At 37.5% G+C, this 25,328-nt stretch overlaps 1 protein-coding gene across 2 annotated transcripts in view; it reads left to right on the top strand.

Moving 5' to 3' along the window:
* Window positions 1–25,328, top strand: part of TNNI3K (TNNI3 interacting kinase) — a 317,917-nt gene that overhangs the window by 265,813 nt on the left and 26,776 nt on the right. The window contains exons 23-24 of one of the 2 annotated variants that reach the window (XM_066268884.1): window positions 1,719–1,888; window positions 15,166–15,212. In XM_066268884.1, the coding sequence (XP_066124981.1) occupies window positions 1,719–1,888; window positions 15,166–15,190 (195 nt within the window). In that variant the 3' untranslated portion in view covers window positions 15,191–15,212. Of the gene's footprint in view, window positions 1–1,718; window positions 1,889–15,165; window positions 15,213–25,328 lie in introns of those variants that run through there. The other variant, XM_066268883.1, reaches the window with a different exon arrangement.

The raw sequence follows: 25,328 nt of genomic DNA, 5'->3' as shown, positions 1-25,328 counted from the left end.
TTGTCTTGTTATATTGACCAGACTCTTAGCATAATCTTCTCTAGTGGAAAAGATGTGTAACTATGGACAATATGCAAAGAGGGCTAATTAATAGACAAGAATCAGCTTTAAATAACTTGACTTGTGGAGTTCTATAGGCTATATCTTCTCTACTTTTCAACTTTTTAGTCAGTGGTCTAGTCCAAGGTCAAAAGACACTGCTCATCACATCTACAGATAAAAGTTGAAAGAGACAGTAAATATTTGAAAGCAGAAGTCCAGAATATCTTGGAGGATAAAGTAATAAGACATATCTAATAAGAATAAATTTAACAGAAATAAATATAACATCACACACAAATAAATAATAGTAAAAGTGTCACCTGGTAGATATATTGTTTAGGAGCATCATGAATGTTACTGGAGATTAAGCTCTTTGTGAGTTAGAATATGAAGTAGCTATCTTGCTACAGAATAAAAGATCATTTCTTTCTGTTCTAAGATGGCCAAACAAAATAGTACCCAGTTATATTCTTTTTAGGGATAATTTAAAACTGGGACACAAGTTTTAGAAAAGAGAGATTAAAATGGTGAATGGATTGAAAATCATGTATTTGAGAACCAATTAAAGGAAGCAAGGATGCTTATCCCAGAGAAGAAAATATTAGGATGAGTTCAATAGCTGTTTTTAAATATCTGAAGAACTAACATGTGGCAAAGGGATTTGCCTTGTATTCTATGGGCCAACAGATGGAAATGAAGTGCAGTAGTAGATTTGGTGTATTGTGAGAGTTTTTTGATGGTTAGAGATGTCCTCGGATAAATAAATGGATCTAGAAGCAGTGAGTTTCCTATCACTGTAGGTGATAACTTACCTAGCTGACTTAAAAATGATACACAAAAGACATTCAATCATTGATGAGTTTAAAGATTGATTTTAACACTGACATCACATGATTCTCATAGCTTTACTTTGGAATGTCTTAGCTACACTGAAGAGCCTAGCATTGACATATATATTTTTTTTTTCTTAAACCAAAGTCTACTGTCTACATGTCTCATGAAATCATAATGTGAAAAGCACTAAAGTTCTCAGTTGGGCTAGGTAGGATGCATGAACAGCAAGGTTGTCAAAAACTTAAGGAAACTACTCTCCTATTTTTCCTCTTATCTTTCTCATTTTCTTTCCTCACACTTTTATATTTTTTAGCTATACTTAACTATTTGTAACTATTTTTTAAAAGTCTTTCACAACAACTCTGTTTAGTCCTCATGCTTGCCAAATATTAAAGTATTCTTCATTTTATAAAATGGATGTATTCTTGGAGAAGTGTGTAAATCTACTTTATGTAAATGGAATAATTTCATTTAAAATGAATGACTTTAAGTTATAAGCTAAAGGAAATCTGCCATGAATTTTATCATCATAGTGAAAAATGCAGAAAATCTTTTGACCATGAAATAATAACCTTCTAAATATTTATTTCACTATCTGACTTGAAACTACTATTTTCTGAAAAAAATGAACATAAATTTAATGAACCAGCTCTCAACTTAGAACTAGGTCAAAAAGGTAAATTACGTTAGCCAGATGTTGCTATTCTAGGCTGAAAGGAAAAGCCAGAAGCAAGCTGAGAGGAATAGAAATTAAAATATGAGAAATCCTAGAATAAAAAGTTAAAATAAAGCCTTTTGGATTTATTATATTAAATGTTTGAAATTGCCCCTCCTTCACCTAGATAATGTCTCCTGCATCCAGTAATAGCAGCGGGTCTCTCTCACCTTCCTCTTCTTCCGATTGCCTGGTGAGCAGAGGCGGACCTGGCCGGAGCCACGTGGCAGCTTTACGGAGTCGTTTTGAATTGGAATATGCTCTGAATGCAAGGTCTTATGCCGCCTGGTCCCAAAGGTAAGGAGTAATCTAAGCAACAGTCTCTCAGGCAAGTCAGATTCCAGAATCTCATCAAGATAGACACCTAATTTGATTCATGTCAATGAACGTGGGGGGGGGGGGGCATGGGGAATGGATACCACCTTGTGGCAAACTTTGAAAGAAGAGTTTTTTAGCCCATTTAAAAAAGAATATATGACCAAAAATTGAAAATTTTATTATCTATTAGTTTAGGTTTTTAAAATTTCAAGTAAAAGCAATTAACTCTACTTAAGCAAGAATGGTCTAGCTACAACAACAAAGGAAAGTTGTGGAACATGTTTTGGGTTTATCTTATAGAATCCAAGGAAAAATACAGTCTTGTATTTTTCCTTGTGTAGGAATGAAGAAACAGTCTTGAAACTCTGAGCAGCAAAAGCTCGGCATTCATACAACCCAGCAATTTCACTCCTAGCAATATACCCAAAAGAATTGAAAACAGGTAGTCAAACAAATACTGACATTCAAATGTCTATAGCAGTACTACTCACAATAGCCTAAAGATGGAAGCAACATAAATATTTATCACTAGATGAATAAATCAACAAATGTGTATCCAACAGTAGAATATTATTCATTTATACAGAGGAATGATATACTAATACATGCTCTAATATGGTAAAAGAAGGGACATGCATTGGTCTACAAAGGTGTCACAAATTATATGACTGTATTTATATGAGTATCCAGAATAGGTATATTAATCAGTTTGGACTGTCATAACAAAATAGTTATAACATAGCATATATTGTAACAAAACACTGGGTGGTTTGCCTGACCTGGTACTGGTGCAGTAGACAGAGCATCAACCTGGGACAGCGAAAACCCAGGTTCGAAACACTGAGATCACTGGCTGAGTACGGGCCCACCAGCTTGAATAGAGGATTGCTGGCTTGAGCATGGAATCATAGACATGACCCATGGTCTCTGGCTTGAGCCCAAAGGTCACTGGCTTAAAGCCCAAGGTTGCTGGTATAAACCCAAGGTCTCTGGCTTGAGCAAGGGGTCAGTGGCTCTGTTGGAGCCCCCCATCAAGGCATGTATGAAAAAGCAATCAATGAACAATTAAAATGCTGCAACAAGAAGTTGACACTTCTCATTTCTCTCCTTTCCTGTCTGTCTGTCCTGGTCTGTCTGTCTCTCTCTCTCTCTCTCTTTCTCTCTCTCTCTCTCTCTCTCTCTCTCTCTCAAAAAATAAATACTGGATATTTTAAGCAATAAAAATACATTTTCTTACAGTGGAGTTTAGCACCATGGTGACAGCATGGTTGGGTTCTGGTGGGACTTACAGATGGTCACTTTCTCGCCATGCCCTCACATGGCAGAGAGAGCTCTGGCATCTTTTCATATTTATAAGGTCACCAGTTCTATCAGATCAGGACTTTACTCTTCTGACCTCATTTAACCTTAATCTCTTCCTTAAAGGCCCTATCTACAATAGAGTCACATAAGGGGTTAGGATTCAACCTATGAATTTGGTAAGAAGGGGACACAACCCAGTCCATAGCCATAGGTAAATCCATAAAAACAACCTAGACTGGTGGTTGCTAGAGACTTAAGGGGAAAGGAGAAATTGGGAGGAACTTCTTAATGAATATGGAGTTTTATTTTGAGATGATGATATTTTTGAATTAGAGGTGGTAGTTGCAAAACATTGTGAATGTACTAAAAGCCACCAAATTGTTCACTTTAAAATGACTAATTTTGCCATGTAAACTTCACTTAAATGAAATAAAAAGGCCAAAAAAATTTAAGCAAATGGGCAGGTCAGAAACAGAGGAAAAATAATTCAGCATTCTTCTGTAGTGAGCTCTGCTACCTACACACCCAGTTCCCAATAAGCAGTCTCCTTGTCTCTCAGTTTAATTGTCAAGTTTCAAGAAGAGATACAGTGGTCATCTCTTGCCATAATACTTCTACATAAAACCATGCCATAACTCAAGGAAATACAATCATATACATTTATTTCTTGTTCATGCGTTTGTGGGCTGCTTTTAGTTGGGCTTGGCTGTGTGCTGGAGGTTGTACCCAGGTCTCTCCTCCTCTTTGGACCAACACATACTTGAGGCATGGTCTTGTCATGAACAAACACTAGGAATTCAAGAGGACAAGCCCAAGTTAACATGTATATTTAAAGCCTTTCTTCATTTTGCATTCTACAACATTCCATTGGCAAGTCACATAACTGAGTCCAACATCAACAGGGAGAGAAAATATACTCAACCACCAGAGGGAAGAACTACAAAGTCACATGGCAAAGGGCCTACATACAAAAAGCATAAGAAATTAGAAATAAAAGCAGTCTGTCACAGGAGAGAACGGGATTGGCCCTCTTTGGATCAAATGGCCATCTCTGCTCTAAGTAAATGTGGTTGTAGTGGAGGTAGGGTCATATTTCTTAAATATAAATGTGGCAGCCAGCGACCGACCTCTGTTCCAGATGGAAGCAGAAAATACAATCAGTGTGAGCCTAATGGATACCCTAAAAAGTATGCACTATAACCCATGGAAGATCAGAAAAGGTTGGCTTCAAGTCTCTGTCCTTCCACATGAACTCCCAAGCTTTTACACATGAGCCGTTTCACATGTTCACTCACACAAGCCATTATCATAGTAAAGATATTTATCTTTATATGGAGAAAGAGTATCTGAGAGTTAGCAAGGATCTGATATCATCTGCAAACTGCTACTGTTGCCTTTCTTTTCTTAGCACTAGTTGTTACACTCCTGGTCTAAAAGAGTTGCGGTTACAGTTGGGAAGAGATAAGAATCTGAATCATGTAGCCTTTAATCTAGGAATTGCCATAAAATTAAGTATCAGAAAGTTTGATTGATAACCAGGAAAACTGGACACAATATTTTATTGGATTCCAGTCTTTCACATAATTTCATAAGGGGCTCACAGGCCAAGATTAGATTACTTTCGGTCATGATATCATCTTCTAGTTCCATCTGATCTTTTTAGTCTTTGCTTGTGGTTTAAAAATTAATTCTCTGAACAGTCAGGTTTTGATATTTCCAAAGAAGCAGAGGTTAAGAGGATGAGCTGAAGAGTCAGATAGATCTGAGGTTCAGTCTTGGCCTTATCATTCACCAGCTCATTGACCTTGGACAAGTTACATAACAGCTCTTAGGATTTTTATTGGGAGAGGCAGTATTGTCACAGGAGTCAGTGATTGATTGAAAGATGCCAGCAGACCAAAGCAGAGGACACAAGTTCCTATAATGTAGATAACTCACACAATCACAGCAAATAGACAGCTACACAGCAGGGGAGTCACAGTAGCACTCTCAATTAGGTGAGTTGACGGTGGAAAGAACACAGCTTCTCTGGCCTTCAAGAACCTAGAGAGGTATATCACTCTTCATGAAACTCCTTGAATGGGGTTTTCCATTAGTTTTTTAGGGGGGGGTTGAGATATGATAGTATCATAAGGTATTTCATAACCCCCTGTTCCTTCATGACTGTTGTGGAACTCTGGTAAGTGTTTGTCTGTGTACTTGATCAAATTTCACTGAGTGTTTGCTGTGAGGGCACACTGAAGGTCAGTTCAATAGTTGTACTATCCCTCTAGCAAGCTCAATCTTCAGACTGCTTGGAATTAACTGCAGAATAGGAAAAGCATTTAGCTAAGGTGAAAGATTCACCAAGATAAGAATATCTGTTTTATTCATAACTGTATCCTTACTATGTAGCAGTGTGATTGACGTAGAGTCAATATGTAATAAATATAAGTTTAATAAAGAATTGAATAAATTGGCTCCATAAGTCATAATTATTATTAATCTGGAGCATAATCAGTATACAAGTTTTAACTACATGCTATCTCTATTTTTTTCCATTTAAGTAGCTATCACTATTGAGCATCTTCTGCATGCTGGGTACTATTTTAAACTTTGAATAGTCATCTAAGTAAACCTTAGGGACTAAGTATTCCAAGTTTTATAGACAAGGAAACTGAGGCTTGGAAAAGGTAAGCAAGTTTCTTAAGTTTATGGGGGAGGATGGAATTCTCATCCAGGACTGTTTGCAGAATTTCTCTGGCACAAGAGGTGGCACTTTTCAGAAGCTTGGTATATAGTATTTTTTCAGTACTTATATCTGCTAGACTTCTAGTTTCTTCTGGAAGTCGGTCAAAGAAAGGATTCAGCTATTCCTCCCAAGCCTGTCTTTTCATCTTGTGTATATAAAAGACAGAGCAAGTTGAGACAAGAGATCAATAGATTCTTAAAGTCAGAGAGCCCAAAGATGCAGAACCTGATGGACTAACTCCACCAGGGCTGTGAGTTTAACAGCCTGGAAGACAGTGGCTCTCAGCTTTGGCTGCACATGAGAATCCCCTGGGGAGCTTTTACAAGCACCAGTGCCCAAGACCAATTAAACCACAATCCATGAGACTGACATCTAGACATCAGAATCTTTTAAATTTCCCAGGTGATTCCAATATACATCTAAGTATGAGACTCATGCTAGATGAGAATGCTGCACTACTAATCTGTCAGTCACTCTGTGGGAAGGAGATGCAACTGATGGAATAAATGGAAAGAGGGAAGTGTGAGCCCAAGTGAAACAGTAGCTGTGACCAAAGGAGAACATTGTGAAGGCTGAGTATTCGTGGGTCTTTCCGCAAAGTCTTTGCAATGTATTAGTAACCTCTGGTCTAAAAGGCATTCTAACAATTCATTAAAATCACACAAGGTGTAATTTTTAGCTTGGCATCATGCTTTTAAAAAATGAGAACAAGATTTTGCCTGGAGTTCTGACTAATGTGTTTCCAATTCCAGGCTTCAGAACCCTTGATACATGTCTTTAAAATAGTATTTTTTTTTTTATATCCCAACAGTGGTTATTGAAGTTTACAACCCTTAGTTTTATAATGCTTGATTTAATGGGAGTTTTGGTTGTCGTTTGCATATTTGTTTTTAATAATTTTTTTTCTTTTTTAAAATAAAAGTCAAGATAAGAAATTGTGTCAGATACTTTTTTCACAGGTAATAGAAATTTACTAATTCTTACTGAAACTACAAATTGGTAAAATATGTGATTCAGAAAGGCATGCCGGAAGTTCTGCCTATTTAAAAATATTTGTGTCTAGATATATTTGGAAAACTAAGCATGTGGCAGTTGCTCCTCGCACAGGGTCTGAAATCTCCCATCTTGTACATAGACTACATCATGTAAATTTAGAAATGACAAAATGATACACAACCTTTCAGATGGGAAAACCAATTAGTGTTTGTGTGGGGCTGGGCTCTGAGAATAGAACACTATGACCTAGTTAGTTGTCCAGGAGAAAGAACCCAGAGATGCAGAGATTGAAACTGTAAAATGAATACATTCAGCATTAATTGCTGACAATACAAAAGGGCCCATCAAAGGGTTCCTTTAAATAAAAACCTTGACTTGTGCACTTAAAATGCAATTCAACTTATAAAAGAGAATATAAGTTATAAAATTTTAATTTACACATAGTTTTTCTGGAACATAGCAAATGTGTAAATGAAACTGATGTTCCTAGAAGGAATGAAAAAAAAAAAAAGACAGTCATGAGAGGATTGAGTACATTTGCTGTTGGGGAGCAAGATATTTATCAAGTAAAACCAATAGTGTCTCCTCCTTGTTGATGGGGGTCAGATATTCCTATGTGCTATTTGTACTGAAACTTTCTTCAGGCTCCTTAAATGTTATCTTTTCTTCCAAACCTTCCTTTATATCAAGTTTATTTCTCTTGCCAGCTCACCACAATCAACAGTTTGCTTGCTTCTCTCTTCTTCCATCAGATTTCTTGTGATTCCATACAATGCGTGGCTTCTCTCTCTCTTCCTTCCTCTCTCTCCCTCTCTCACACACACATTATTACACACACATGCCTACACTCGTGCACACACAGTTTACCCCCAGATATGTCCAACCTTGACCAGTCTGCTTCCTTCGTAAAGTCTCTACCTTCTCTCCCCTTCAAGCTTCTCCATACCCTAATCCACTTACTCCTCTACTACCAACATATTCTTCCTTCTATAGAACTAAAGTATGTCATTATCCTACCTCAAAACCATCAATAATTCTCCATTGCCTCTAAAATTTAAGTGCAAGTATCTTTTCCTGGAATCCAAATTGGTTAATGATACATTGTTCTACTTTTAACTCCCACTGAGCGTCCTACATTACACTGGTGTAAGACACAGAGTGATATTGTCACTCCTGAAATACATTCTAGGATTTTTGGAAACTGTATGCGGTTAGGTTTTTGTTGTTGTTGTTGTTTTTGTTTGTTTGTTTGTTTTGTAGTTTCAATGACTAGAAAGGTGCTAATAATGTTTAGTGGCCCTGAGGACAATGTTTTGGACAGTCCTACAAAATTAAGAATTGTCCTGCAAAAAATAGCAATAGAATCCCTGGTGACATACACTATAGACAAATTATAAGTTCCACTATTTCTCATACACACCCTATGTTTTATCTACTGTCAACTTATTACTGTATTCTAATTTTTAACCCTAACCTCCTCCTAATCTTGTCAAAATATTAATCAGCCTTCAGTAATATCTCAATCACTATACTATAACAAAGCCTTTCCTGGGGCTATGCTCTGCATAATTATAGATTTAACTTTGAATTTTTGGGGTGTATAGAATCTGACAGTTGGTATCTTTTATACATTCTGAATAATATTCAACCACTACCTCATCTAATATTTCTTTACCCCATATTCCTTATTCTTTATGCCTGAAGTTCTAGAAGCATTTTAGATTTTCTCACTTTATTTTTCTAATTTCTCAATCACTTTTTCTTTTATATTTATCCAAACTCTATATTCTCGTTATGCAGCTTTCTGGTTATTTTTCAAGTCTATCTTCCAGTTCAAAAATACTCTCAGTAGCCAGATTTAATATGTTCTGTTCATTGAATTTTTATTTCATTTGTAGAAGTTTAAACTTTTTGCAACTTTATTAGACAGTTTTTAAAATCTCTTTTTCCTTTTACATGCCTTTAATTGCTTCTTTTCTATTCAAATATATTTATTTTGTATTCTATATTCTAATGTCTGATATTTCTAATCTCTGCAGCCTTTCTAAATTGAAATACTTCTAAATCTAACTATGTAGTTTGTTGCTTCTGCTAATTCTTGCTCCTGGTTTCTTTATGTATTTAGAGATTTTTGTTTGTATTTTGGGCCTATGTTCCTTAGAACTTTATCTCCAGCATTTTCCCCCTTATTTGCTGTAGGTGGTTTTGCAAATAATTTGCTTTTGCTTTTGCCTTTGCTGATTAGGTAGAGAAACTAATTCCTCAGAATCAGTTTAAAACATTAATTTGAAGGGCTTTTTTATAAAACACATATAATAATATTTTTGTTCTAAAATTTGTATCTGTGTGTGAGTTTGTGGATGAGACTTCTCCAGGTATATATTTCATTTATCATTTTTCTCATCTTATCTGGAGCAAAGGATGAAACAGGGCACTTACCTTCTATATCTCCATGTTTAGAGAGGATATAATCTTTCTCATTCACAATGGGGTTGTGTTTTCAGGGTCCTAGCCTCATAGCAGTGTGTCTTATGTGACTTCCCACTTTACTTGGGCCCATGCTTTGTTTCCCCCATGCGGTCAAATAAAATTCAAGCTTTAGACCCACAAGAATCAGTATGAAACCATCTTCACAGCACTTACATCCATCTGGAGTTATAGTTTTATCCAATCATTTTATTGATATCTATACCAAATCATAAACCTCATAAGGGCATGAACTTCTCTCCCTCTTTTTTTGTAACAGAGAGAGAGAGAGAGAGACAGGGACAGACAGACAGGAAGAGAGAGATGAAAAGCATCAATTCCTTTTTGCAGCTCCTTAGTTCATTGATTGCTTTCTCATGTGTACCTTGACTGGGGGACTACAGCAGAGTGAGTGACCCCTGGCTTAAGTCAAAAACCATTGGGCTCAAGCCAGAGACCTTTGGGTTCAAGCCAGCGACCATGGTGTCATGTCTATGATCGCACGCTCAAGTCAGCAAACCATGTTCAAACTGGTGAGCTCGCGCTCAAGCCGGTGACCTGGGGGTTTTGAATCTGGGTCCTCTGCTTCTCCGTCTGATGCTCTATCCATTGTGCAACCTGGTCAGGCTGAACTTCTTTTTGATGCTGTATCTCCAATACATAGAACAGTATTTAGTACGTGGCAGGTGCTAAATACCTATTTGGGGAAAAAATCATGATAGATCCTCACAAATATTATGCCGTTCAATTTTCACAGCAATCTTGTTAGGTAGGCCTTATGATTTCTATTTTTCAGATTAAAAAATAGGCCCTGGCCGGTTGGCTCAGCGGTAGAGCGTCGGCCTAGCGTGCGGAGGACCCGGGTTCGATTCCCAGCCAGGGCACATAGGAGAAGCGCCCATTTGCTTCTCCACCCCTCCGCCGCGCCTTCCTCTCTGTCTCTCTCTTCCCCTCCCGCAGCCAGGGCTCCATTGGAGCAAAGATGGCCCGGGCGCTGGGGATGGCTCTGTGGCCTCTGCCCCAGGCGCTAGAGTGGCTCTGGTCGCAACATGGCGACACCCAGGAGGGTCGCAACATGGCGACGCCCAGGATGGGCAGAGCATCGCCCCCTGGTGGACAGAGCGTCGCCCGCCCCTGGTGGGCGTGCCGGGTGGATCCCGGTCGGGCGCATGCGGGAGTCTGTCTGACTGTCTCTCCCTGTTTCTAGCTTCAGAAAAATGCAAAAAAAAAAAAAAAAAAAAAAAAAAAAACAGATTAAAAAATAACCAAAACTAAAATAATTTAAGCAATTTATACAAACCTATAAAGTAGAAAGTGGTAATTAATAATTGCTTTGGGGTCTATCTGGTAGTGTTTTCTTTATACCAAACTATCTGGAGACTAAGCTTGATAAACCTGTTTGAACCACCTCTAAGAAGCAAGAACTTCGAGCCTTGGGTTTTGGTTTTGCTGATAATCTGCTGAGAGCTGTCCAGAGTTCTGAACCACCTCATCTATAGCTGTGCCAGATCCAGTATATTGTAGAACATAGTACACTCTCAGTCTATGCAGGGAATATTTCCCTTCTCACTCTGACTACTTCTGATACTAGCCATTTTACCTTAGCTATGCCGGCCCATAACAAAGCTTTATAATCAACTGCCTGCACTAATATACACCTAACCTGAACACAACAAACCACATCTGCTGCCTCATTCACCAGCATGCCATGACCTAACCTTGCCCTTTCTATCTCCTTTATTCATGTCTCTGGAAATCAGCCTGACTCCCTACCCATATTTCTAAAACAGTAGAAGCTAATTATAATATATAAAATGACAAACTCTTTTCCTCTAGACACTTGGGGACTAGTTTTAAGGCTAACTCTACTATAATTTCTTTATGAAGTACATTGTAAAACTAGACTTTTCCATTTCCTCATAAATATGTTCTTTATTATGGTAGTCAATTACATTCAGTGTATTTTTTAGAAAGAAGATTTTAGCTGATATATTGAGTCAACAAATACATTATCTAATAATAAATATTTTTAAAGTTTTTTAATCTTGGAAATGGAAAAATAAGTATTTCCTTGTCTAATAACAAAATCCAAGAATCTTCTAGCTGATTCTACACAGGAATAATTTTAAAATCTATAAGTTTAAGGAAATGATAAAAGAATAGCATTTTTGGAATTTTAAACTGTTTCTTTACTTATTAAATACTGATTTAAAATGTGATGTCTATAGAATTTATAAAAGACCTCAGTTTGTATCAAAGTATCACATTAGTATATAACTCCTACTTCAACAATGTCTTCTGAGTTTATAGAAGGTGTTGTTTTACTAACTCATTAGGCTTAAGTTATATAGACCTTGTTGACATTGTTTGTATAATGAGGAGAGCAAGAGGTTGTTTGCCTAACCTAGGGACAAGACAACTTTTTTTCTAGAATAATTATCACCTCCGAGATATATAATCTTTGTGACACTCACTTGATGAAGGTCAAATTTTAAGCTCATTAAAGGTCTGCACTGGAAAAATATAAAAGTCAAAGGAAAGCAGCTAAAATCTAAGCAAGTACCACGATGCCTGTCAGTTGCCTTTTATCTCTTTCTTTTTAAGCTCAAATCTTCTTGAGGCGCCCCAAATTTTTTCTAATGAACAAAAGCATAAAAAATTTTAATATCATGGTATATGTTGTTAAGAAAGAATATAACTATTCATATTGATATGAGGCTATGAAAGTATTTAGTATACCTCTTTATGTCCCTGAATGTCATCTAATAAAAATGGGAAATTAAGGAAAGTAGAGAGGGGCCTTGCAAGAAGTTAAAACTATTTTCATAGAGTTCCAAAAATTAAGCATAATCATCTATGTATATTTACATAAAATCTTTTCATCACAGGCCCTGGTGCATTATAGTGAAATAAGCACACAATTCTCATATGCATACATACACTCAAAAAATGAAAAGACTATAAATTTATTGCTAGTGTCCTCTGGTTTTTATGCCGCTAGTATCCTAACATTCATCAGAATTGGAAATAATCTGTGCTGAATTGCTATAGGGCTCTAGGTAAGAACTCCTTTTCAGCTGATGTGGACCTGAGGCAATATTGTGGCTCTTTTCTAGTTGCTTTGCTATCTAGCGCCACCTAGCAACCAGCTGACAAACCTCAGGTGGGGTCTCCAGCCCTGACTGCTAATAAAAAAGAGAAAGGCTTGGAGATTTCCCGCTGAACAAAGGCGTTCAACCTTAAAGTTAGGAGCATGTGGGAAATATCAATCCTTTCTTTCAGTTGCTTGACTTTTAAAACCACCCTTAATTTGAAACAGGCTTTAGCCATGAAAAAGAGGGGGGAAAAAGAACATCAAACAAAATATTCTGTTCAGAAGAAGAAGTGGTGTAAAATAGGAAATTAATAAAAGTGAAGATATGAGAAGAGTCCTACGTGTGTAAAAGTGGCACATTTTTTATAAGCTTAAAGGACGTGAATGTATTTATTGTAGCATAAAAATTGCATAAAAAGAGTGAGTGAGTGACACATTTAGGTTACAATATATGCACTTGAGAGAGAGAGAATGAGATGCAGCTCTTGCACGGCTATTCTGATGCTATAATTTGGTGTTCTTTCCTTCCCTTCAGTAGTGCATTATGTTAGCATAACCTAAAATGGGCTCCCTCATAACCCAAAGGGCCAGCAGAGTGTATTTCCCTCTTCAAGCTTTTGTAATACTAATTAACTAAATCCCAGCCACAAAAAGGGAACCTGTGAAGATTCGCCAAAGGCAAATAGCTAAATAAATGGTGATAGATTTCTGTTTGCAATTAGATGAAATGACATATTGGGACAACGAATAGCCTGACTTTCTAATGATGAGAGTTTTATGAGCTTTCCATTCCTGGAAATGAACAGACACCTTGGCCTTTTCTCCATTCATAACCAGAAGGAGGACCTAGACCCACTCTTGTGTTTCTCAAAACAGGTTCTATCTTTGAAGGCGATGGGTACTGTGTAGACTGAAAGTAAGACTTAGTCTGAAAATGCTGCTTTTGAGACTGCTTCCCCTCTACTAAAATGTCTGAGAGGACACAACACAGACCAAACAGAACAACTGGCCTAATTAAATCTGTCCAGGCAGCACCCTGTGCTGTTCAACAGTCTCACTCCAGTACTGGCCCCACCCAGCTCCCTCCTGACTTCAGTGTTTGTGCTGTGAATCTTTTGCTAGCATAGCAACTGTTGCTATGTTTGCAGTAATAAGAAGTGGGTGATGGTATGTCTCTGTAACGATTCAGATACAAGAACAATGATTTCTAAATAGATTTCTGAAGCAGCTCTTACAGTGGTGCTGCAGTTTAACAGGTTTAATTCCTCTTAGATTTTTTTTTCTTCTTTTCTCCTTTAGCACTTCCCCTGTGGACTAAATCTAACCCTCATATTACGTAAAAATGGCAACATCCTTTTTTTTGCTTGCTAGTATTTGAAACAGAAAATTTCCTGTCAAAGAAGACATTCTACAAGTCACTGTTTCTAATTATTTCCTTGGAATCTATGAGATTAAATTGTTGTTTTATTATTTATTTATTTATTTATTTATTTATTTATTTATTTATTTAGATAAGAGCTAATACAGCCTGAAAAAAAAATCTGGAACCAGTAAAAATATATATATAAAAATAATGCCTGTACTAACCAAAGTGGACGACTACCATATATCATTAATATTAATTATATTAACTGAGCATTTTCTATTAATGAGCAGATGTTTTAAAGCACTCAACTGCAAAGAAGCACAAATATATATTTACCTGTTTACATTTTTTTCCAAAGAAGCAGCAAAAATAAATAAATAAAATCCTTTTTTTGTTTGTTTGTTTTGGCCTTAATCAGGCACCTATTTGCCAGCCATGTTACATATTTTTATCACTTACTCTGTTTCAGACACTACTGTGCATTTTTATATGCCACTCATATTATTGACTTATCACAGCTCTTCTACAAGATTTTTTTTTTATTCAATATTCTACAAATGACAAAACTGGAGCACAGAAAGTATCCTTGACTTGCCACAGGCTTTGCAGTTATTAAACAGCAGGGCTAAGCCCGAGCCTATATCAGCCTGACTCCAGAGCCCACCACCTTTCACGCCTTCCTGAACTCCTGTTGTGTCAGGGAGCTGCTCTCATGCTCATCAACCATGTGGCATGGGCGGGTCTCTCCCTGCCTTGGGCTTCAGGATTCTCATTCACAGTGAAGCATGTGAACTGGGTCCTTGTTATTCCAGGTGCAGCCCACAGACCAGCAGCTACAGATTCACCTAGGACCTCGTTAGAAACTCAGACTCTCAGGCCCCGCATGGACCTCCTGAATCACAGTGTACATATTAACCGGACTTTATTCAGTGAATATACATTAAAATTTAAGGCTCACAGGACTTGCCGGTCTCTATCCCTTCTAGTTCAAGTATATTTAGAATGTTGTCCCTCTTATCTGTCTAGTTCTTCTAGATCCTACCTTTCCTCCAATGTAGTATCACTGCTCCCTATAAGCATTTCTAATCTCATCATTAAACCAGATTTTTCTCTCTTCTAAAAAAAGTTTTATATATTTTAATTCACTTACCACTTGTTAGTGTTGTCTTTGTTGTATATATTTCTTGAGGGAGAGACCCATCTATGTAAAATAATTTTATACCAGCTGACATAGTACATTATACTATGTTGAAAGAAAAGCTGTTGAAAGAAATGTTCAATAAAACATTGTCTTAATTTAGTTACAGATGTCATATAGGGCTCTGATTGCAAGATCCCCGTATATCAATTATGAACTTTTCAAGGCAAGCATTTTCTAAGAATTCTTTAAATATGGATCCAAAAAAGCTTGCAAGTAGCACACATGAAGGGAAGTTTTCAGACTTTTTCATTACCCCTCATCTTTTTAGCACACAATACTTAAAAGATTCAATAAAAACCAAGCTCAACTTCAAAATCTCCTCCTCTAGGAAGCCTTCCTAGATACTTTTAATTGGTTATATACCCATCATGGTTTTGGCCATCTTATCCTGTACGTATCACATAAGGGCATAGAAACTGTTATAATCATTATAATTATGTTAACTGTCCCCTTATACACATAAGCATGCAGGCACACTCATACACACACACACACTGTATATTGTTTGTGTTTTTCTGTCTTTCATCTTTGTGTTCTTAATATTTATCATAATTTTTGGCATGTAGTAAGTGGTGGATATATGTATATTAAATGAATGAATGACTTAATCAATGCAAACCTTTTGACTCTAAAGTCTTTTTTTGGCCCACATTAGAGCTCATTGACACCAAGAACAAAACATAGAATGAAGGCTAAGGAAAGCTGGCTGGGTATGGACTCATTTATAGCATTTGTGGGAGAAAGTTATAAACGGAGAATGATCCAACTGCACACAATCCTCTGAGCTGACATCATCCCTCCGAATTATCTGTTTTATATGAGAATCCTACGCTTTTACTCTCTGTATATTTAAAAAGAAAATAGAACAGGAAACATCTAGGTGGCTATTTAATGATAAAACTTCCCTTCCATGCTGAGAAAGAATTTGTCAGGCAGGGGAAGCTGACCTTTGGTAGCTTTGACCTAGGAAGCCAGCACTTTCCTATCCTTCAGAAAGGAAAACAAGGAAGGCTTTTAAGACCATGAGGTTTGTCTCTCTTCAAGATGGTGTCAGGATAAAGAGTGGGAAGTGGAAAGAGGAGAGAGCATGCTTTTCTTTGAATACTCAATACATTATTAGTCATCTAATACCTAATTTGTTAGTTTTTAATCAACACTACTGTATTCTGTAAGAAAGTTTTCAGCTAAAAGTAACAGAAAACTCACTGAATAGTTGTTTAATGAAGCAGTGGCCTGTGTTTCACACGTAACAAGAAGAGTATAAGGATAGTCATGAGCAATGATTCTGCAGCTTCTCAGGCCATAGATGACTCAGACTCATTTTCTTCCTTTCACAATCTTGAGCATATTGGTCTGTCTTTATCATGTTTGCAGCTACATGGTTACAAAATGGCTGCAACAGCTCCAGGCATTTAGACCAGGCAAAAGGGGCTAATGTGTACCAGCATGTTTTCCTGTCCTATATCCTTTAAGCAAGAAATCAAAAGTCTTCTGACAGGGACTTAATTGTCAGAACCTGGACCAGGAAAAGTGTCCCTTAGAAGAAAGGCCAAGAAGGAAAAGGATGACTTTCTGATCACAGAAGTGGAAATATGTGTGCTACACTGGAAAAGAGTGTGCATCTTAAAGGCAGATATATTTGTGTTCAAATGCCAGTTCTGCCTTTTAAGAACAGTGTAAATTTAGGCCTACCAGAGCTTACTAACATAGGGATCATGATATTACTTTGCCTTGTTTTTTCAAGGATTGGAGAAAATACCTATGAAATAATATCATCCTTTGAAATTTTGCATTGCTTTTTTGTTTGTTATTATTATTATTTTTATCAAGTGACAGGCAGGGAGGTGGAGAGACAAACTCCTGCATGTTCCCTTACCAGAATCCACCCGGCAACCCCTGTCGAGCTGATGTCCTGCCCTTCCGGGGCTGCTGCTCCATTACTCAGCAACCAAGCTGTTTTCGTGCCTGAGTTGAGGCCATGGAGTCATCCTCAGCACCGGGGACAAACCTGTTCATTGGACCCATGGCTGCGGGAGGTAAAGGGGGGACTGGAGGAGAAGCAGATGGGAACTTCTCCTGTGTGCTATAACCGGGAGTCAAACCCAGGACTTCCACACAACAGGCCGACGCTCTACTGCTGAGCCAACCAGCCAGGGCCTGTTCTGTTTTAAGCTAGAGATCACTGTCACTATTTCATTGTCCTACCAAGAGATGGATAAACATCTTCTCGAGGTTTAGAAGATAAAGTTGATGCCTGCCTGGATTTTAGAATCCTAATTTAGGCACTCTCTGTTTTTTTATCACTTATTCTTTTTTGAGATACTAGGACACTCCTTTTTCTCTTAACTAGATACTGCACCTGTGTATTTCAAGTAGCTTTTTCACACCTAACTATACTGCTTGTTTGTCAAATTTAACAATGTTGACCATTCCCCAAAAGCTGCCATTTGGATTAAAGTCAGGGTTTCTGTTTGTTTTCTACCAAGCAGCTATTTACATAAAAATGACAGAAATCAGGGGAAATGACTTTTGAGGATTCAATTTTTCTTTCTTTGTATTCCTTGAAAGGAAAACTGTGGTTAATTGTGACTGTGCCTGCTAAATGCTGGCATAGTCCATGAAAATGGAAAGGATTGAAAGTGTCTGAGAGACAACATGGTTTTACCCAAATGGACATTTTTCACTGTGTATTAAAAAACCAGTCATTTATTGTACAGGGCAAGATGAGTCTTATACTCTTTTCTTTAATACTATTTTATCATATTAACATAGAGTAAAAATTATATAATCATAAAGAAGTAAAAAAAATGATAACAAAACATGTTAAGATATTTGTTGTTGTTTTCAACATATGATATATGTGAAGGAATATAGTATTTGACTGGGACTCTTACCTATGAGCTATTTTGGGGTATTGAGTGATCTTTTTTGACAACTTTTCTATTGCTTGTGTATTCTTTGGCTATCTTAGTTTGCAAAAGTGTGGACAGTTCTTAGTTTAAATACTACCTGAAAGAAAAATTGAATTACATTATTTATCTTCCAATTTTTACTTACAGAAAGATCTTTAGCACAAAGGGCAATAAATTCTCACCCTTTTTTTTATATCAGTATAAAAGGGGAAAGAGATAGTTGAAATATTATCAAGTTTCTTGTATTTTTTTTCAATTACTGTCCATTAGATTAGGCCAGCACCTTACATGATAGTTTGTTCTAATGTAGAAACATTTATGTATTACATTGGTTTAAATAAACTCTTTATCTTAGGAAAAGAGATATAGGAATTTAAGCAGTATACAGAGTTTACTTGGGTATGACTGAAATTTGAAAATTCATAAAATTAATTGAATAACTCACAAATATGTGCTGAGCTTCTACTAAGGTAAATGACACTATATCTGACCCTGTCTAGTGAGCCCCAATATATTGATAACTAATCTTGTATAAACACCTTGGCAAACTGAATATATGATCTTTAATACTTTCTTCCCTCTTTGTATTTTCCTTGTTAATTTAAAGGGTTATCTGTGTTTTACTTACAAATCAGAAAACTTTAATATGTATGTCAATGTTCTCTTATGACTGTAGCCTCTGCATTTACCTAATGCTAATAAATCTTTCTTTGGGTTGTTCCACTGGGAATGCATTCATTTAACACAGATTAAGCACCTCCTATGTGTCAAACTTTACAGTGAACATTGGAAATACCAAGATGGATAACATATCTCCCTAGACTAGACAGGGGTTAGTCTACTGAGGAGGCCAGAGAAATAGACATGAAGATCTGAGCCAAGTGTAGGATACCCCAAGAGCCTGCAGAGAGTCACAGAAATTTCCTGAAGCCAATACTACTTAAAAATGAAAAAGTTAATCAAACAGACAGGAAAGAAAATGTATACTCGAGAAAAGGAGCAGTGGAGGCAAAGGTAGAAAGGTAGACACCAGTGTGGTACATCTGGAGAATAGCAAAAGGTTTGGTGTAGCTATAACAGGAAAGATGAATGGAAATTTAAAGTAAGTAGAAGTAGAAATAAGAGAAAAATATGGAGACAAGCTCAGTAACAAAGAAAAATTGGAAGGAAGAGAATAGCTTTTCTTTATTCAGCTTCCCTTCTGATAACTAAGATCTCAGACTCTTCATCTAGGCAGTAAGCATGTGAAGCTCTATATGGGACTAAATATAACAACAAGCAGTAATCTTTGTTGAAATTGCACTGGAATGACTCTAAATTCTGACTGACCATAAATGAGCATGACTTCTGCAGCTATGTTTAGAATGGGTCATTGGAAAGATGCAGGTATATAGAAAAAAATGTGATGATACAGATAAGACCTGATTGACACAGACAGTAAAGCTCTACCTTGAACCCAAGATTGGCCCTGGGAACTGTGCAAACCAGGCAGCACTGCAGTGTGGCTCTCGGCACTCAGCTAATACTGTCTTGATGACATCATTCACGTGAGCATCTGTTTATGAGACTGTTTCTTTAAATGGTGAAGAAAAGGAAATAAAGATATAAAGAAACAGACTCCATGATTAAAAAAAAGAAGTTAACTTACCCAAAGGTTTCACAGCTTCTAGTTTGTTAATCTCTACATTAAAAAGTGGATGATGAAACTGAGATCTACTGAGTTAACTGCCCAGCGTCTCAGCCATATGCCTTATTCTTCTATATATGTATCTCCACTCCCACACCACTCCCACCTGCCTCTTCCTTTAGTGCCTGGAATAGCACTGGCACATGGTAGTTTCTCATCAAAAGTTCATTGAATGAAAGAACCAACACCTACTACTGACAGAGAGCTATTTATACTGTTCTATCTTCCTTGTCAGGAGCTTCATATAATGTTCTTCAAAGTGGGCATTTCACAGCATCATGCCTCCTTCCATATGGAAAATGCTCTTAACAAGCCTTATGACTAGGCAGACTGTATGAGCACCTGTCATTGACCTTTTCTGCATCTCACCTAGGTCGGTGGCTCACCAAGGAAAACCATAAATCATTTTTGCCATCTCAGGGACATTACTCATGACAAGACACTTAAAGAACAAAACCACCTGGCTCCTTAACGTCGATGCTAGTTTGGGATCATTAACAATGGCTTCATCAACAGATTCTGTTGTTAGATCAACTGAGTGCCCAGGTAGCTCAGTCAATGCTCCTTGACTGGTCTGAAACAACAGCAGAAGTGCCCAAGATAAAGAATTGATTGTGGAGAGAGTGAGCATGACCCAGTGGGCCATACATAGTGCTTTTCTAGTTCATTCACTCAGCTCAGATTTTTTGAGCTCTTACAGTAGGATTAAGGTATGTCCTTGACTGAAGATCTACTCTGTCCCTCAAAGAACAAAATATTTAATCCAGTGCACTACGTGCTCATATCAAAGTCAATCCATGAGAAGGTGAAGAAACAGCTCTTTTTTGCTGCCTGTCGGCCACCATAATGGAGTTCATGCACATTCTTGGAAAGGGACTGTCTCTGTTGGCTCTGCCCCTACTGCCACAGTGTTCCGTCTGGCTGAAGTTGACATCTGATGGCATCAAGGAGCAGTGTACAAACTGATCAAGAAGGGCCTAATTCCCTCACAAATCGGTGTGATCCTGAGAGACTCACATGGCATTGAACAAGTATATTTTGTGAAAGGCAATAAAATCTTGAGAATTTTTAAGTCCAAAGAACTTACTCCTGGTCTTCCTGAGGATCTCTATCATTTAATTAAGAAGCTGTTGCTGTTTAAAAGCATCTTGAGAGGAGCAGAAAGGATAAAGATGCTAAATTTTATCTGAATCTGCTCGAGAACTGTATTCATTGGTTGGCTCAATATTATGAGAATAAACAAGTCCTCCCACCCAATTGGAAATATGAGTAATCCACAGCCTTTATCTTGGTGCATAAATGTCTATGTACTCAAGAAATCAAATCATTGTCTAACTAGAAAAAAAAAGAAGGTGTAGAAACAGGGGCACTCCCAGGAATTGAGAACCTGATGGTGACTCCCTCATAATATTCCCTCAGAAGAAAATATTTGCTTAGCAAGCACATGTCTGAAAGAGTAGTTCCTTTTCCTTCCTTCTTTCTCCTCCTCCTCCTCCTCCTTTTTTCTCTAAACCAAACCTAAGCAAGTCTACATTATCCAGAGGCAGCTGGTGCTACAATGTGGGAGTGTTAAATGTTTAACGTCTTGTCACATGCAAAACTGATGGAGTCATCCTTTTTGTTTCAGAGTTTCATGTTTAAGGGGCTGAAAAGCTAGATTGATGAGCATTACCACAGAGAAATATTTTTTGAAAAGTAAGTGAAGCTGATGACATGTTACTTTACAGTTTAGTGAAATTCAGCAAATCTAATTTTATTATGCTATCAAAGTTTCACAAAAGGAAGACCTAAAAGTATATGTTAGATAAATCTTTAAAGATTTCAGAAGCCACACCATATCTGTAAAAATCATACGCATTCTATCCTAACAGACCTTTGTTTTCATCCTATCCTAATAGACCTTTGTTTTTTGTTTTTGGTTTTTTTTTTTTGTTTTTTTTTTTTTTTTTTTTTTTTTTTTTTGTGTGTGTGTGTGTGTGTGTGTGTGTGTGTGTGTGTTATACACAAAGGGGAGTAAATAATTTCCAAGAACTAATAAGTTTAAATAAAGTTATCTTGGTGATGCAATGCCTGCCTCTTCTCACTTAAAAAGATTTTCAAGCAGTAAACCATAACCATTTTTTTTAATTCAAAGGTTTTTCAAAGTTTACATAGCCAGACTCACCCAGACACACCAAAATAGGAGCTTCCTTTATGAGCCATAGACTAGAGCACGGTACTAAAATTCAGATTTATATAGAGCATTTAAAGCCAGATTATTTAAGCTCTTGTTTATGTCTACAATCACGTAGGTGGTTTAATAAGTTTATTCTTACCAAAACATCCAGAGCAATTGTTTTAAAGCATTTGCCCACAACTCTATATTTTTGTTGGAGGTTCACAAACTAACAAACGGAGGTTCACAAGCTAACAAACTGAAAAGGCTTTAGGATGCTTTTGGCAACGGTGGCACAGAAATGTTTCTTATTAACTCCAAAGGAAACATTGGTGTGAAGGTTTACTTTAGTGAAACTTTTTCTCTGCTATTTATTTATGTTTTTATTTATTTATTTTAGAGAGGGGGAGAGAAGGAGAGGCAGAGAGAGAGAGAGAGAAGGGAGAAGGAACTGGAAGCATCAACTCCTATATGCCTTGACCAGACAAGCCAAAGGTTTCAAACCAGCATCTTCAGCATTGCAGGACAGTGCCTTATCCACTGCACCACCACGGTCAGGCTTTCTCCGCTATTTAATAATTATTCATTAAAGAAGGAAATTCTTCATGAAATTTGTTGAGAACTTACAATATACTGCATGTTAATTTAATATTCCTAGTTAGTAGGAATTTAATATTCCTGCAAGGTAGATATATATTTAATCTCTATTTTGAAGGTGGCAAAACTGGTCAAAGCAGGCCTGAGAAAGTAGGTAGGGAAGTTGGGGTTGAGTCCAGCGTGACACCCAGAAGCCCATGTGTGCTCTTTTCCGGAAAACATAAGAAATTCTGTTTGAAACTCATAATGGAAACAAAGTGAAGGCTGTGGTAAAAATGTGAGGGGGTTTTATAGGTTGAATTGTGTCCCTCACAAAAGATGTTGAAGTCCTAACCCTCAATACCTCAAAGTGTGACCTTATTTGGAAATAAGGTTGTTGCAGATGTAGTAAATTAAGATGAGGTCATGCTGGAGCAGGCTGGGCCCTTAATCCAATATGACCTGTGTTACAATAAGAAAAGGAGAGAGACACCCTGGAGGATGCCGTGTGATGTCAATGGAGGCAGAGGTGACGCAGCCACAAGCCAGGCACATCAAGAACCTAGGGACTGGCAGAGAACAGATTCTGCCTCAGAGCCCTCAAGAGGAACCAACCCTTCCCACACATTGATTTAGGACTTTTAGCTTCCAGAACTGTGAGAAAATACATTTCTGTGTTATTAAGCTGCTTACTTTGTGGAACTCTGTTCCAACAGCTCTAGAAAGAAAACTAAGACAGAAAATCAGGGTGTTATAGAGTGCAGGGAGAAAACAAGCCCAAGACTTGATACTGGGCCATGCCCTACAGAAGGACCAATAGTCACTCGTTATTTTTCCTTCGTCTTTCGTGGTTTTAGAGAAAACCCACACTTATCACGATATGAGATTTGAAAGACATATTATTGGTACCTTCTCAAAAAATATATATGTGTATGACTAACCAAAGTGTAAAATTCTAACATTTTGTAATGCCCATATATGTCACAAGGACACTGGGAGAGGATGTTTTAACTGAGGTTTCACCTATGTTTCTATGATGGTTGCTGTTGGCAACCAGTCCTATAATAGGCACAGTGAAGACCTAATGAGGGAAGGAGTCAGAAAGAGATCACAGGTAATGGAGGTCAACACAGCTGAGGTCAGGCAGGTGACTGACATCAGATGTAGTCAAACTAAGGGGATCGAGGTTGAGGCAGGCACAGCTAGCAGGTGAAGGCTGGAGAGGGAACACTGATGGAAATAATTATAAGCTGGATCTGACAAGGACGTTTGAACAAGGTCACACAATAAGTATGATAAAAATCTGAGGTAAACCTGAGGTTCTCATCTTCAGAAACTTAGTCTTCCTCAATTGGCTCTCTCTTTAGAGTGGAGATCCTCAGTTGTTAAAAACAACAACAACAACAAAAAAAAAACTACACTTACCCATGCCAGCCTAACATGCTGTGGAGCCAGTTTATGTCCCCTGCTCCCTCAAGATGCTGACATCTGACTCAGCTGAAAAGGAGGAGCTTGCCTTTCACAGAAGGTGTAAGTGGGGAGCAGTGCTGAAGTCTTAGCAGCCTCAGTGGGAGGGGCAGGAGGGACCATCAACCGGCTGGATCTTCAACCTTGACCTGGGCTGAGGATGTGAATGCGAAGTGCAGATCATCCCTATCTGTAATTTTTGTTGATGACATCCTTGGTATTACAAGACTTTTTTTAAATCTGGCCATTTCTTTTTGTTCTGAAATTTCCCATTAGCCAGGAAAAGATCAGCCAATGTTGAAGAACAGTTGGTGTATGCTGCTCTCCAGTCACTCATTGTCTTTCAAGCCCCATTCACTAGACTATGGAGAGGGTTCCAAATTTACAGGTGTTTTGCTAAATGATGAAAATAATGACAAAAATAAGAAATGGTTCTTGACTTAAGATGATAACCGTCTAGCCTGGAAGGCATTATCAAAGCCATAAAATACAGTGCAGCAAGTGCCTATAATTCAGAAAGCAGGTCCTTCTACTGTTAGGCTTAGTACGTGAGGGAAACTGTCAGAAAGAAGTTCACTGGGATGGGGCGTGTATATATAGGTGGAGCTTACTTATATAAGGCAGAGAGCAACAGGTAATGGGAGTGGAGTAGACCTAAGTCTGACGCAAGGGATCCTGGCTATTGGACCGCAGCAGTGGGTGGCATGGGCAGTCTTTTAAGGAAAGTCATTTCCAAACTTTGCTGTGGCTTACAGAGAAAAGGGGGCCGCCTCGTGGCAGAAGAAATCAGTTATAATATTGTCAGAATCAGGTTTTATTTAATCTTCCTAGGTTTAAAAGAAAATTGACAAGTCGTGGGGAGTATTAAAGGTGACAAATGATAACATTGTATCTACTTCATGTGTGAAAATGGCCCTACATGTTCCCCATCACTAAATCAAACTGTTTATTTATTTAGTTAATTTTTGTAATATTTCTTCTATAAACATTTAAAAAAATATATTTATTACTCTAAGTATTGTAAAATATATAACAATGAATATAATATATAAACATCACAATATTTACTATTACCATAGTGGATATGCCTTCATACATCCACACACTTTTCCTAACCCTTACTGTGACATGGTCAAGCATCTTATTTCTGGGATTTTGCAGTGTTAGAATTTGCTACATAGACAACATGTCCTTATTGAAAATTCTCACAAATGATCTCAGTAATTCTTAACCACAGGAGAGACAATATTTTCTCTAGCAACCTCTCTCCAAATGTAACAGAAGTCTAAAAGAAATATTTATAGTGTACCCATGAGCAGAATTACGAGGAAACGTGGATAACAACTCAAAACAGAAACATCATTGTTCCCAGTTCAGTTGATGGACATAATTCATAGCTTGTCCCCATTTCTGCAGGTGTGACTCATTATTATGTATCACAGGAATCATTTTCAACACCTGTGGGC

This window comes from Saccopteryx bilineata, chromosome 3 (genome assembly GCF_036850765.1).
Source record: "Saccopteryx bilineata isolate mSacBil1 chromosome 3, mSacBil1_pri_phased_curated, whole genome shotgun sequence".
Taxonomy (NCBI): domain Eukaryota; kingdom Metazoa; phylum Chordata; class Mammalia; order Chiroptera; family Emballonuridae; genus Saccopteryx; species Saccopteryx bilineata.
This window is presented reverse-complemented; position numbering and strand designations above follow the sequence as displayed.